Raw genomic sequence first — 14600 nt, 5'->3', positions numbered from 1 at the left:
TTTTCCCCATGGAGAGCACTCTTCTTAAGCTATGTGACATGCTGTGTGACTATGACTCAATGAAAATAGAGACCATTTACAGAGAAATCAGCAGGATCATAATAGCTCCAAAGATATATGCAATATTTTAAAAATAACAGTATGGTTTGCTCATTTAGGGGCTAATAATATTGTTTGCGGATTATCCAGGATTGCTCTTTCTTTCCTCCTCTCTCCTACTTCTTATGCTTGGATGCCTTTGTTGTTCTTCATTACATCCCTAACAGGGTGGGCAGGCATGAATTCAAGCCATGAAGCTTATAGCTCATGAATTTCTTGTGTGAACTATCCCATAGGAGGATGTAGAACTAATGTTTGAAATGACATCTTGGTTTAATCTGCAGATTTTTAACTTATACAGTATACTACTCCTGTCTTATTTAACCACAGATCACTAAAGATTGGCTATGTATTAATTTTTTTCCCCCTGAGCTTAGAGCTCAAAGTGTTTGTTGAGACCCATCCATACCTGCAGTGAGGTAGGTGAGGGTAAAGTACTGGCACCCCAGGACTGAGGATGACACTGAGGCTGGAAAGGTTTCATAATTTCCCTTAGGTTTCATGTTTTCTGCCTACGAAGGCATGTTAGCAAAGCGTAAATGAAAATGAATTTGATAAATTGGATTGAAAAATTTTAAATTATAAAAGAAAGCTATGTTTTAAAATTATGATGATCTGAATGCTTATTGGCAGTATGTTCTATTCATTTTGTACTTTGTTAGAACCATATTCTTTTCTCTTCATATGTTCTCTGTATTTACATTCCCACTAATTTTAAGTGGACCGTAAGTTGAAAGAGATCTGGGGGTGTACTTAAGAGAAAGAGAATTTATCTCATTATTAAGAATAATAGCACATAGCACTTTCATCCTAAAAGTTTGTTTCAATAACTAAATAGTAACCCCTGTTAACAATTCTGTCGGAAATAGGTTTTAGAAATAGCATAAAATACTTATTTTTTTCTACAAATAGATTTAGTTGAGTATTTCCCAATCTCCACCCCCATTACCCAAGATGAACTAGAAAATACAGAATATGCTATAATTGATTATCCTTAAACTTTTTGAGAATAGGTAGATGTATTAGTCTATTTCTGTTGCTTATAACAAAATACCTGAAATTGGGTAATTTATAAAGAAACAATATTTATTGCTTACAATTTCAGGGGCTGGGAAGTCCAAAGTCCAGGGAACACATGTGGTGAAGGTTTTGTTCTTGTTGGTGACTCTGTTCAGTGACTCAGGTGTCATGTGTTGGATGGCAGAGTAGAGAGAGAGCTAACTCCTCACACCTTCTCCTTTAAAGCCCTCAGACCACGCCCATGACCACCATTAAACCATCAACTTATTAATCCATTCACTATGGCATGGTCCTCACAATCTAATCACCTCTTCAAGGCCCCATCTTTCAATTATCATAATCGGATTTCCCACCCTCAACAGTTACAGTGGAGATTAAGCTTCAGTGAGTTCAGGGGGACGTTCAATCCACGGCAGAAGGTTTTCTTTTCCAAATTTTAATAAAATCTATAAGATAAAATGATACACACTTGTTTAAACAGTTTTTAACACTTTTATTTTTAACTTGTGGAATCAGAAAACCATTTAGTTACTATTGAAAATAATTCTTTTTACAATTTAGAAAAAGAACAGCTCACGGTATGAACCAATCATTAATTCTCGACTGTCATCTCTTACGATAAATGTGAGGGGAAAATGTGGTTCATTAATGAGCTATTCTGTCACCCAGCTTCTAAACAGGTAATGACAATGCTTCCCAAACTTTAAAATTCACTTTGTCTTAGTAAAAGCCGCTTGTTTTTCTGTCCCAAACTGGAAGATCAAGAATGTTTCTGATTTCATTTATTTAAGAAAATAGTTTCTCTCTGAAAGCCTTTTCCCTGCTAATCATTATAAAATGAGCAGAAGAATTGTTCATGCAGAAACTGATGCCACTTTTAGGAGTGATGCATCAGGTTTTTTTTGCATTGGATGAAGTGCTTAACTGTATGCCTTTCAATTCAGAAATTCTATGATTCTGAAATTTTCTCAGTTCTGGTTTCTTTTATGACCACAGGCTAATTAAACTTCTCTGTGCCTCACTCTATTCATATCACCTTCCACTTTGAAAGCCATCAGAGGCACTGTGAAGAATTACAGTCTATCTGCCACATCTAAAGCACTTGGGAAGAAGTGTATTGTATATAAATTTGATGTATGGGCATATTTTGAATAGGATATTGAGGTTTTATTTCAATATAGTAAATTAATATGGATATGATGTTCAGTGTAGTGTACTTTTTTCTTTTCTTTCTCTAGTACACTTTATGTAACTTTTTCGAACTCTGAACAGAAGGAAATTTGATTTCACTTTGGCAAATGGGATTATAAATATTTTTTCTTTTTGTTATGTAATTTTTCATACATATATAAAAGCAAAAAGAATAGTATAATAAACCCTCATGTGCTATCTCCCAGCTTTATAGATTATCAACATTTTATTAACATATTTTAAAGAGCCATAGAATTATACTAATGAACACAAATCTTGCTCATTAAACAAAATTTTATGAAAAATAGGATGAAAATGTGCTCTTGTTATTAAATGTACCAGGAAACATGTACCAGGAAAAATATTGTAGATGGAAGAGAATACTATAATTTAATTTTTTAGTTCTTAAATGCTTATTAGGTTTTAAAAGTATAAGGATGGGTACAACACGACATTAATTGAAACCTCAAAATTACTCTTTATTAAGATTCTTGGCTCAAACTTAAAGTTTAGTTTTACTATGACATTTTCTTATACCTCAAGGATAAGTAACCCAAGGAAAGATGAAGTATATTGAAAAATGTACAAGGAAATGCAAATTATTGTTTTTATTTGTTGTTATGGGTACATGGAGGTTGAAGAAGAGGGCAACATTTAAGTCTTGAATCTATTTTATTCTCATTGTCTGAGAAGATGCTATGTGTGAATTATTGAAGAACTTAGTTTAGTTATCTTTGTTGTATGCAGGCCACCCTCATGGTAATGACTTGGAGAAATAACCATTTTATTAGCTAATGATTCTGTAATCTGAGCTGAGTTCAGCTGGGTGGTTCTTCTGCTGGGCTTGCTGCATTCAGCTGCCATATTGGTTAGGGGCTTGACTCAGTTGGAATGCTGAGATGGCTGGGCTTTTCTCTCTATTAATCTCAGGGCCTTTCTCCATGTGACTTCTCCTTCTCACCACAAGTTCTCTCCAAAAGAGTGCCTGGCGTTCTTACATGGTAGCTCAAGGCTCCCAAGACATGAAAGCAGAAGCTTCCAGGCCTTCTTAAGTCATAGGTGTGGAACTGGCACACTTCTTCCATGTCTTTTAGTTAAGGCAAGTCATAGGTCCAGCCTAGATTTAAGAGGCGGGAACTGCACGAGAGCATGAATAACTGGAGGCCACCAAGGTAACAGACCACCACAGTCCTCATAATATAAAGTCACTATATTTAGAATGTTTCTGAAAACAAAGCATATGTGGGAATTACAATATTCAAGTGGTTTATTGTGATGGCGATGAAAGAATTGCATTAAACTTGTATTTCTAAAGATAAACATGGAGTTATGCTGCCCTTAGACTTTAGGTGTGCAATGTTAAAAGCTTATACTACCTAGCTTTGTCTTTCCTACTGATCTGAATGCTCATTTTTCTTGAATGTTAATGATAATATTATAACCTATCTTCCACCTGAGAAACAGGGATTTCTTTCTGGGGTATGTATATGTGTTCAGGGAGTGAATGATGGAGACAGGGCAAGGTGGGGAGGGACAAAAATGGCTTGTTGGTATTTTAGGAGATCTGGCGCAGTATCCAAAATGAACACTTGCCATTACAACTTTTCCTACAAGAGGCCTTTAAGACATTAAGTGTATTTTATCCATTTTAGAGCAATAACCAGATTGAGAAGATCACAGGTTTAGAGGATCTGCAAGTCTTGCAGAACCTGGATCTGTCCCACAATCAGATAAGTAGCCTCAAAGGCTTAGAGAATCATGACCTCCTGGAAGTGATCAACCTAGAGGATAATAAGGTAATGTCATACTTTACACATCTTGGTTTCAATGTCTACACAAAAGGACATATTAAAGACCTTAGCACAAACACCCCATTTTTGGGTTCTCAAGGGCTGTCACATTAAATACCAGCTTAGAAATATTATTCTAGCAAATTTCCTAGAGCAGTAGTTGCAGGACTGTTTTTTAAAAATACTTAGAATTCTTAATTTTTGAAAATTTGATGATTCCTAATTACCTTATTGTATAGGTTTAAACTGCACCCACATGCACCTGATTTCCTAGAGTAGATGTGTTCATGCAAAATTTTGTGCAGGTTACAAATGTCTAAAATGTCAGAGCAAAGAAATTGGAGATATGAGAATAGCCTCAGGCTGGTGTTGCCCTTTGCCTACGATTTAGAGAAAACTGGGGTGAGGGGTGGGGAGAGGTGGGGGGATATTGGCCAAAAGATACAAAATTTCAGTTAGATAGGAGGAATGAGTTCAAGAGACCTACTGTACAACATGGTGACTGTAGTTAATAACAATATATAGTCATCCCTCAGTATCCGTGAGGGTTAGGATCCAAGACCCCCAAAAGATACCAAAAGCTGTAGATACTTAAGTACCTGATACAAAATAGCATAGTATTTGCATATAACCTATGCACCTTCTCCCGTATACTTTAAGTCATCTCTAGATTACTTATGATACCTAATACAGTGCCTACACATCACTTTATTTGCATGGATTCATTGTAGTACTTGGTAGAGCCAATTCAAGTTTTGCTTTTTGGAACTTTGTGGAATTTTTTTTCCTGAATGCTTTTGATCCATAGTTGGTTGAATCCACAGACGTGGAGCTCTGGAAATGGAGGACTGAATGTATTGTATTTTTGAAAAATGCTAAGAGAGTAGATTTTAAATGTTCTCACCACAAAATGATAACTTTGTGAGGTAATGAGTATGTTAATTAGCTAGATCTAGCCGTTCCATAATGTGTATATGTATTTCAAAACATCATGTTGTGCATAATAAACACACACGATTTTATCTGTCAATATAAATTTTTAAATGCAAATAATCTAGGAAAGGCTTAAACCATTTTAAAAATAAAGAGACACAGGAAGTGAATTCTTACACCCAATTGGTAATAACGATAGTGTAAGTTCCTGATCTGCATGATGAGTTGGGGATTGGTCTTAGTCAATCTTTTACGGATGGCTTAATGAGCACTTTACCTGAAGAATTATGTAAATTGGCTTTCATTCTTAATTACATTTTATTTTTAATTAAAGCATTTGTTAAATCCTTATCATGGCATATTAAGTTGGTACCTATGGCTGACTTCTTATGCGATAAGGTCTACAAAGTGATTTTTTTCATATTGAGTACTTTATCATATTTTGGGGGGAAAGATTTCATAAGAAAGATAAATGTTTATTTCTTCTTAAAAATGAATATTTGGCCCAACCCTAAGAGAAACAGTCATTGCTGGGGCAAGATGTGACAATGTGGTGGTGCTTATCAGTTTTGTCTGATGGCTTTTTCTCCCACAAACTTCCATCATCTGTAGGTTGCTAAAAATCAAGAAAAGTCAGTCATTAGGTTTGGGAATAAGTGGATTTTTAATCACAAACAAAACTGTTCATCCTCAGGCTCACCTGATTTGTATATTAAATTGTTTGGTGACTTCTTAAGTTCTAGTGCGTGACCTTTGTTCACTGTGCCCTGTGTCTTAGGAAGTCAGCACAATCTCTATTTCATATGGTTTTGATGTCCTTGTCATGCAATCGCCATTGAAGATTGGTTTTCAAAAAAATTTCCTACCCAAAATGGTTCTCACATAAATACAGGGGGTGTTGGAAACATGGAATGCACTCATTAAATTCCAACTCATTGCATCTCAGGATCTAGGAAAAGGAGTAATAGTAATAATAATAGTAACAATTACAGTCATAGAATAATCTAGAGATATTTGCTGAGTACTTTACACACCAGGCACTGATCTAAGCATTTTACGTATCTCAGTTAATCCTCGTCATAACATTTTTTTATGGCTTGCTACAAATATAGTGCGAGCCATAGATGTGAGCCACAGATATAATTTGAAGTTCCCTAAAAGCCGCCATAAAAAATGTAAAAAGAAACAGGTGGAATTAATTTTAATATATTTTTCTTACCCCAATATACCCCAAATATTATCATTTCAACATGTAATCTGTATTCAAAATTATTGATGAGATATTTTATCTTTTATTGTTTCATGCTAAGTTTTTGGCATCTGGTTGTATTTCACACTTACAGTATTTCTCTATTCCTCCTAGCCACATACTTGAAGTGCTGAGTAGCCACTTGTGCTAGTAGCTACCATATTGGAAGGATCATGTCTGGAAACACCTCACAAACAGTATATTACTCTCTTTCGTTTCAAGAGACTTTTCAAATTACATTTGAAAAAGTTTAAAGAAAAAAGGCGTATCATTAAATGAAGAAAGGAGTTTATAATTTTCAAATGTTAAAGAGACTCCATTAAAAATAAGTGGCCTTGTGTCCCAAAGAGGGATCCTTTGGCAACAATTGGGTCCGTGACGACAACATAATTCCCTGGCTCCCCACTGGGCAGGTCGGGGAGCAACCAATAGTACTTTGAAATATTCTTTGAGGCATTGGAAGAGTTCCTCAGAGATTTCTCCAGGACTACTGAGAATACTGTGTATCAGGGATGGAAAAATGTGTCATTTAAAAGAAACCTAACATAGCTTCTGCTTTTCATGTGATTAATTTGATGTTGGGAATATTGTTTTATTGGTTTAAATATAATATTTCATCAATATATTTACTTGGTTTTAGCTGTCGAAACATAGTAGTACCTACGTGTGATAGTTTGAATGTGGTTTTCAAAGGTCCTTTCAAAGGTCCTTTGTTTGGGGGCCTTTTGTCACTCTCCACTTCTGTTCACATATGTGAGCAAAAGGAATTTTCAGGGAATTAGATTGAATCTGGCTTCTAAGTGAACCTTATTTCTCTCTGGATTTAAGTTTGTTAGGCCTGTAAAGAGAGGAGTTGGATCAGACAATTCCTTAGGGCACCTGGGGCCTCCAGGGGCTGACAACAGTGATGCAGAGGTGGCTGGGGCTGGGTATAGAAGGTGCTGGCATGATGAGGGCTCCTGCTAAAATCAGTCTCCATTCCACCTGGCCAAGGTACCACTGCCATGGGATGCAGACAGGAAGGAGGACCCTCGGAGGATTTTGGCCTCTTTACATCCTGGATGTAAAGGCAGAGCAGCCTGAGCTGCTATATAGTCACAAAGGCAGCAGAAGCTGTCCCAGCCACTGCTTTCTCTGGATAGCCTTGGCTCTCTGCAGAGCGCTGATGATGGGTGCACGCCTTGAGCCCAGGTCCTGATGCTACCTCTTCACTTTTCAGATACACATTGAACTTTTGGCCCAAGGCTAATGTGACTTTACTCTTTGCCCACGGCCCCTTACTTAATGCCTGCTTCGTGGTGGTGGACTTGGCCTGCATCTTGGTGACCTGGCTTCGTGGCGGTGGAGTCAGCCTGCTCAATTGTCCCTTGCCTAGCTGTAGCGCTGACTCACTAGAATGCAGGCTGCTGACCTGAGGCCATGTGTGCCACAGCCAGCTGACCTGGTTAGGCCAGCAGTGCAGGACAGAGGGCCTGTTACGGCCAGTTCATGTGACTGGGAAGGAGACCAGCACTCCTAGCGGCAGCTGGTGGAGCCGAGGGCTCCCTTGCAGAAGCGGTTGGAATGCCAACTTGCAGGAACTTTCTTCTAATCCTCATACAGACCAAGCTTATTTCTGCCTCAGGAGCTTTATAACATCTGACATCTGTTCTAGAAGATTTTCCCCAAATTTTCAAAACAATTCATTCCATGTCGTATCATACCTTCTATTTTTACATCTTTAGGAGTTCATTTTCTTTCCCACTAGCATGTTAGCTTCACGGGCTCAGGGATCTTACCTTGTTTACTCTCTGCAATGCCTAGTTCGTAGTTGGCACTCAAGAGTTTTTGTTGACTGAATGCATGACTCTCAGGAGCCCTCGGGAGCGCCCAGATTTGCCTCTGTTCCATCAAGTGCTTGGTTGGTGTTTAAGGTGCATGTAATAAGATTCTAGAATGACTGTATAAAAGAAGTGAGGCTCCGGTGTTTTCCTGCTGGATGGAGAGAGGAGACAGAGACTGGAGATGAGAGGAATTGTTTGGCCTGAGAGGATGAGGGCCTTACATAAAGCAGTGCTAGTGAGATGGAATGCTGGCTTCCAGAAAGATTCCTGAGGTAGAACTAATAGGACAGATTGGAGGTGGTGGATGAGGAAGATTTTGCTGAAGAGGGCTCCCAGGCTCCCCGCTCAGGTGACTGGGGCATAGAGGTGCCATCGAGCCTCCTTCCACAGTGATCCAGAACCCCGGGGGCCTTGGGCATCTGTGCTCCCCTTCCAAGAGTAGGACGAGGTTGGTAAGAGGGGTGCAAGTGTGGGCGTCCTGGGGGTTCACCTGAATCGGCAAAGTGCAGCAGATACTGGTTGTCCTATGTGGCCCCTCTCTGCTGCACACCGTCACCGGCAGTGGATCCCACCCTTACCTCTCCTCTCCACCAAGGCCACAGACCCAAGACCCTGTGCGTAACCAGCTTTCACAGAAGGTGTAGGGACAGCAGCATCCCAGACGACCTAAAGTGAAATTTTGCCAGAACAGTTATATAGTATTCTTAGAGGAACTGTTTCCTACTGTCTTTCTGCATTTAGTCTGTTGATAATAATTTCTTTGATTGAACAGATTGCTGAGCTGAGTGAAATAGAATACGTTGAAAACCTACCTATCCTTCGAATTCTCAGTCTTCTAAGAAATCCAATTCAGGTGAGAGACCATTTATATCAGGGAGGGGAAAGCGGATGAAGACTATCTTGGAATTCTTTTACAAGAAGCACTTTTGATAAAAAAACATCAGGAATGTGAATACAGTTCTTCATTCTCTGTCTCTTGGAAACAATTAGAAGGGCTAAGTAGGACTTAAAGGCTTGATTTTTAGAAATAAGATCTTTCTTGACTCTGCTGTGAGAGAAAGTAAAGCCTGAAATTGATCATCATTTACCTGCTGTGTGTGGTCAGCTGTGACTTATCCTGGGCAGGACTAAAGATCACAGGAGGGAGCTAATCAGATTGCAGAGCAATGTTCTTTTACATTAGAGGAGGCAAGATGCCAATATGGTTCCTATTTTATAACAGGGAAGAAAAAATCTAAGGTAATTTGCCTGAGATAGTCATGAAATTGATATGGTTGTAAAATAATTATAGAACAAAATAATATATTTCCTAGGGGTTCTTAACCTTCAGGACTCAAGGATCGGGGACTGTTTTCCAGGTCCCTGTTTTCCTCTCCAGTGATAGATCCTTTCTCCTGGCCTCTTTCCCCTCCCTCCTTGTTCATCTGTCCTTCATCCCATCTTTCTACTTATATCCTCCACTTAACATTTCCACAGACTTTTGACTTCGTACATATCTCTTAGTACCTTTCTTTTTGTGTGTATCTTGATGGACATGTCTGAACATAAAAACAACAAAATCAAAAAGAAAAAAAAGAAGAAAGATTTCAAAAATAAAAACAGCCCTTGGTATGGCAATAGTGGCAGGCAATTTAAAAGCATCTCTGGGAAAGTAAGGAGCAGGGCTTAAAGTGACCGTCACACCCCGATTCAGATCCATGAAGAGTGTTTGTGCATATCCATGAATTAACATCATGAACCCTTTTGTGCACGTCAACTCGTTTATATACAACCCCAGCAACATTTGCACATGGAAGTACATAAAAGATACCTTTGTAGTTCACTTTATATGCATTCTCATCTGTAGGAGGCATCTTCCACAAATCTCTTTCTCTTAACAGAGATGTAGCTTCTTAATACAAAAAAAACTCTAATTACATTTCTAAAAGGCAGGTAATCCTAATACAGCAGATGATAGGGAGTAATAAGAAATTTGTTTCATAAATGAATATTATTTTATGATTGTAAAGCCAATTTATAAGTAATACAAATTAATATGAAATAATATAAAAATAAATGAAATGTAGCCATGCATCACGACGACAGGGATGCTTTCTGAGAAATGCATCATTAGGTGATTTTGTCATCATGCAAACATTGTGTGTAGAATTCACTTACACACCTAGATGGCATAGCCTACTACACACCTATGGTAAAGCTACTGTCGTATATGGCCCGTAGTTGACTGAAACGTTGTTATAAAGAGCGTGACTGTAATAGTAAATTATAGTGTTTCATTTTATTCAGTAAATAATGAATAATAAAGCTTCATTATATTACTGAATATAATGAAACTCTTTGGAGTCAGAAGACAGGATTTGAGTCACTGGCCATGGAACCTTAGATGAGACACTTCACCTCTCTGAGGCTTGGTTGTTTTCCTCTTTAGAAATGTGGATAATCCTACCATCCTGCTAATCTCACAGGGAGATGAATGAGGTCACACATTTGAAGAGTTTAATAAATTACAAGGCACAATCTACATTTGATTAAAATAAGGGGACTGGTAAGCATGGAATGTAGAGACCTGCGAGGGTGTGTGTGTGGGAATGAGGGGGTAGCAGGTGGGAGATCCAGGCTCATGAAGATAGAATGCTGGTGCCTATTGATCTGGGTAAAGGAAGGCAATTGACTACTCCTCTTGGTATTTTAAATAGGAAAAATCTGAATATTGGCTCTTCGTAATTTTTATGCTACTGCGATTGACAGAATTAGATCAGAAGAAGATTAAAGTGGAAGAAAAGGTATGTGATCCTGTCATTTCATGTGTTTATGGGTTAACATGCTCCAAAGCTCATGCTGCCTGCTGCAGAACCAATACGATCAATAAATGAGAAACGTGACAATATGTAAATGAATTCTTTATTTAGGAAATGTGTCCATGTCCTAGGGTCTGTCAGTTTAATCCTCTGCAAAGCTGAGCATCGACACAAATGCCGTGAAAGGCCTGCTGCTGGCACAGTGAAAAGCTGAGCAATGGGGGCCCGAAGCACTCTCCACTTACCTAGGCTGGCAGTGTCATGCAGACCGTCATTTTGGTTAACTGTCATCCGGAGGGTATATGATTCTGTGTTACTTTAAAAATTCATTTAACACTAATTATACTGTCCTTCTCCACATAATCAAATGGTACTCAAATAAATCACTATTCTGATATTATCAATCCTTAATTCTTCTTTTTAAAATCATGATTCATCTGGTCACACGATTTCAGAGTAACCAGACCTTGAATGCTGGCACCTGCCTCTTCTACCTGTGGTAGCTGCTTTGTCTTGCTTTAGTGGCTGGTGACAGCTGAAATCTCTTACACTGAATGCAAATTTGAGATGGGAATGAAAATGGGTATAAATACGTAGAGAAGCACATATTCCATCTCATAAATGCCTTTCTGAAATCTCTGTTAAAAATAGTTACAGATGCTAGCCTGTTATTATTCTCACACTCAAAGGTTCTTATTAGACTTCTCTTTCCCTTTAATGTTTTGCAAAGGGAATAAATTTTAAAACCACATGTTAAGTAAAGGTAGATGAGGATAATGGATTTAGAGGGATGGCAAAGACGATGGGCTAGAGAACTGTGCATTAGGAGAGAAAGGCCTATATCCTTGAATGAAGAAGGTTATGCTAAGAGGAGGAAGTTTTGGTAGAATCTGAGATCATGGGAATAGTTTTAGGGAGCTGGCATGAGAAAAAAATTCCCCAGTATCAACTACCTGGAGTTTAGAAATTTTAAATTTTGTTCCTTCTCATACTTAAAGTTGGAATGTTCACTATATTAAAAGTAATCATGGACTTTTTGTTTTTTGGCCTTTTCCCCTTGCAAACCAGGGAGTATGAGGTTGGAGGGGATCAAAGAACCTCACTCCATATTTTAAAATAATTGTCATTATTTAGGTTTTAGGAAAATTGGACTACATTGGACTACATGTGAAGACTGAATGCAAAGGTTCATGAGCATGGGTTAAATTATTTTGTATACCTGGTTGCATGTCTAGATTATTTTATTAAAGAAAATCTAAGCCTTATCTGTTTTTTAGAAACAAAATTTTTTTTTTCTTTTACATTTCTAATTCTGGAAAAGGTGGAGGCAGTGAATAAATATGACCCCCCTCCTGAAGTGGTTGCGGCTCAAGATCACCTGACTCATGTTTGCAATAGCGTGATGCAGCCGCAGCGGATCTTTGACAGGTATTTATCAGGAATCGGTAGGGTAGAACTCAGGCTGGGCAAGCAAAATGCAGCCTCTTCATTTTCCCCAGCCTGTTTTGTGACCTGTTCATTTCCTATAGATGCCACTTTCTTGCCTTCTCTGAGAGAAGGGGTCAAAGTCTTTATCTGATAGACTGTGTTGTCTCAGTTACAGTGTCGTATCACCCACTTGAATGTGTTGCTCACTCTTTGGCATTTTCCCAAGCATGGTGATGAGCTGATTCATTTTCTCTTGCATCTGGCCACTTGTGTGGTAGCTAGCCTGTGCCATGCAACAATGAAAGCTAATAATAATAATAATAATAATTTTCTAAACTCTTCTGCCTTAGGGTAGAAACATAGACCTTAACCTCTGTATTAATCCATATCTGTTGCTTATAAAAGAAATACCTGAAACTGGGTAATTTATAAAAAGTAGAATTTTTTCTTACAGTTTTGGAAGCCAGGATGTCCAAAGTCCAAGGAACATATCTGGTGAGGGCCTCGTTGGTGGGTGGTGACTCTTCACAGTGACGCAGTGTGTCATGTTGGCAAAATGGCTTAAGTGAGAGAGAACTAAGCTTGTCAATTACTCTCCTTTTAAAGCCATTAGAACCACACCTATTACTCCATGAATGGATCTATTCCTGAGGGTACAGTCCTCATAATCTCATCTAATCACATCTTCAAGGACCCACTTTTCAATGACCATAGTAGGATTTTCCATTCAACATCAGCACAGTGGGGATTAAGTTTCTGATACATGGAACTTTGGGGGACACATTGAACTCATATCAACCTCATTAACAGAAAATTAAATTGTGATCATTTACAGCCATTGCAAATTTTCTCTTAGCTGTGAGTGAATGCTAAATACCCCTGCCAAAGAGCATTCCAAGAATACAGATTATTAGGGTTAAGGAGTCCCTAGCAGAAAGCCCAGCTAACCTAAGGAAAATCTGAAACAGTCTTTGCACTGAGCTGCAGTCAACCCAACAGGGAGGAGTCACCTGGCTTGGCTGAACATGTGAATAGAGTCTCTCGCCTCTAAATTCAAAGACAGATTTACCACGGTTTCTCCATTTCTTTTTAAACAATCTGTTGGAGCAGATGGCCACTTATGCTATAAGTATAATGCAGAAATTCTATCAATACCCAAAGGCATTTTAAAAATACTTGTAAAATCTCTTGGATTTAAATGGCTTCTCTTCTTCATGTGATATTTGCTCCTGTGCTTCACATGGTTGGTTTCCCACAGAGAGCAAAATGTTTTATTTTGGAACCCATGACATGATTTTTCCATATAATTTAATAATGTAGACATTGACAGTTTTATGTTTATGGTAGCCCTCTAGGTGAAATGAATTATAATTTATTTACATACATCTGGAAAAGCACTTTTGATATAAAAGACGGACATGTCCTCATTGTATTTCTTTAATAGTTTATGATATTGCTAGTTGTTTCATGCTTTAGGGTACATTTATATAAAAGTATATATCAAAGAAATTTGCAGCAGTGTTTGATAAACACATACATCTTGATCATTTCTGGCTGTCAGGCAAACAAGAGCAAAGACCAAGCAGGCCCAGAAGTTCTGGGATGGGGCAGGGTTCATTGTGAAACTCACAGAGAAAGGATCCGTAGCTAGCTGTAGACCTGCCATTTCCCTTCCTACTCCGGGTCAGGCCACAGCTCTCTGGCAGCATCAGAAATCAGGCTCCAGGAGAGGAAACCTGACTCTCAGCTTAGGGACTTATATGCTGCCTTATTGGGGAATCACTGTCCCCTCTCCTGGCATGAGTCAAACCTCGACTCTGGCCTGGTAGTCGCTGACAGCTTCCTTACTCTCTGATATGACAAAGTTCTCCAGGCTCATTTGGGACATGTCCTATTCCAAACCTGGAATCAGCCATTTCTCCAAGAAGCCCAGGTTTTAATGAGAAATGGTATTTCCCAATCCCAATCTGGGTGCTAGGGATACTCATTACTACTTGCTTGGTCATTGTTTCTAGGCCTTTTAGTGGAAAGAGCTAGGAATATATTTCTTTCCTTCCTTCCTTCCTTCCTTCCATCCATCCATCCGTCCATCCATCTACCCACTATCCTGTCTATCTGTACCTACTTATGTACATCTATTCAATCTATCTATACCTATTTCTCTTATCTATATCTAGATAGATCTATCTCTATATACCTATAGATAGAAGGATTAAGTACCTCTTGAATTCATATTGATACTGACGATTCAATTTCAAGACTACAGTCA

At 38.4% G+C, this 14600-nt stretch overlaps 1 protein-coding gene across 1 annotated transcript in view; it reads left to right on the top strand.

Annotated features, from left to right (window-relative positions):
* LRGUK (leucine rich repeats and guanylate kinase domain containing) overlaps nt 1-14600 on the top strand; it is a 71128-nt gene that overhangs the window by 26256 nt on the left and 30272 nt on the right. Inside the window, exons 7-10 of the mRNA XM_063101012.1 lie at nt 3963-4106; nt 8878-8958; nt 10802-10888; nt 12225-12331. Of these exons, the coding sequence (XP_062957082.1) occupies nt 3963-4106; nt 8878-8958; nt 10802-10888; nt 12225-12331 (419 nt within the window). The remainder of the gene's footprint in view (nt 1-3962; nt 4107-8877; nt 8959-10801; nt 10889-12224; nt 12332-14600) is intronic.

Source organism: Cynocephalus volans, chromosome 6, assembly GCF_027409185.1.
Source record: "Cynocephalus volans isolate mCynVol1 chromosome 6, mCynVol1.pri, whole genome shotgun sequence".
NCBI classification, from domain to species: domain Eukaryota; kingdom Metazoa; phylum Chordata; class Mammalia; order Dermoptera; family Cynocephalidae; genus Cynocephalus; species Cynocephalus volans.
Note: the sequence above shows the minus strand (reverse complement) of the source record. Positions and strands in the feature narration are given on the sequence as shown.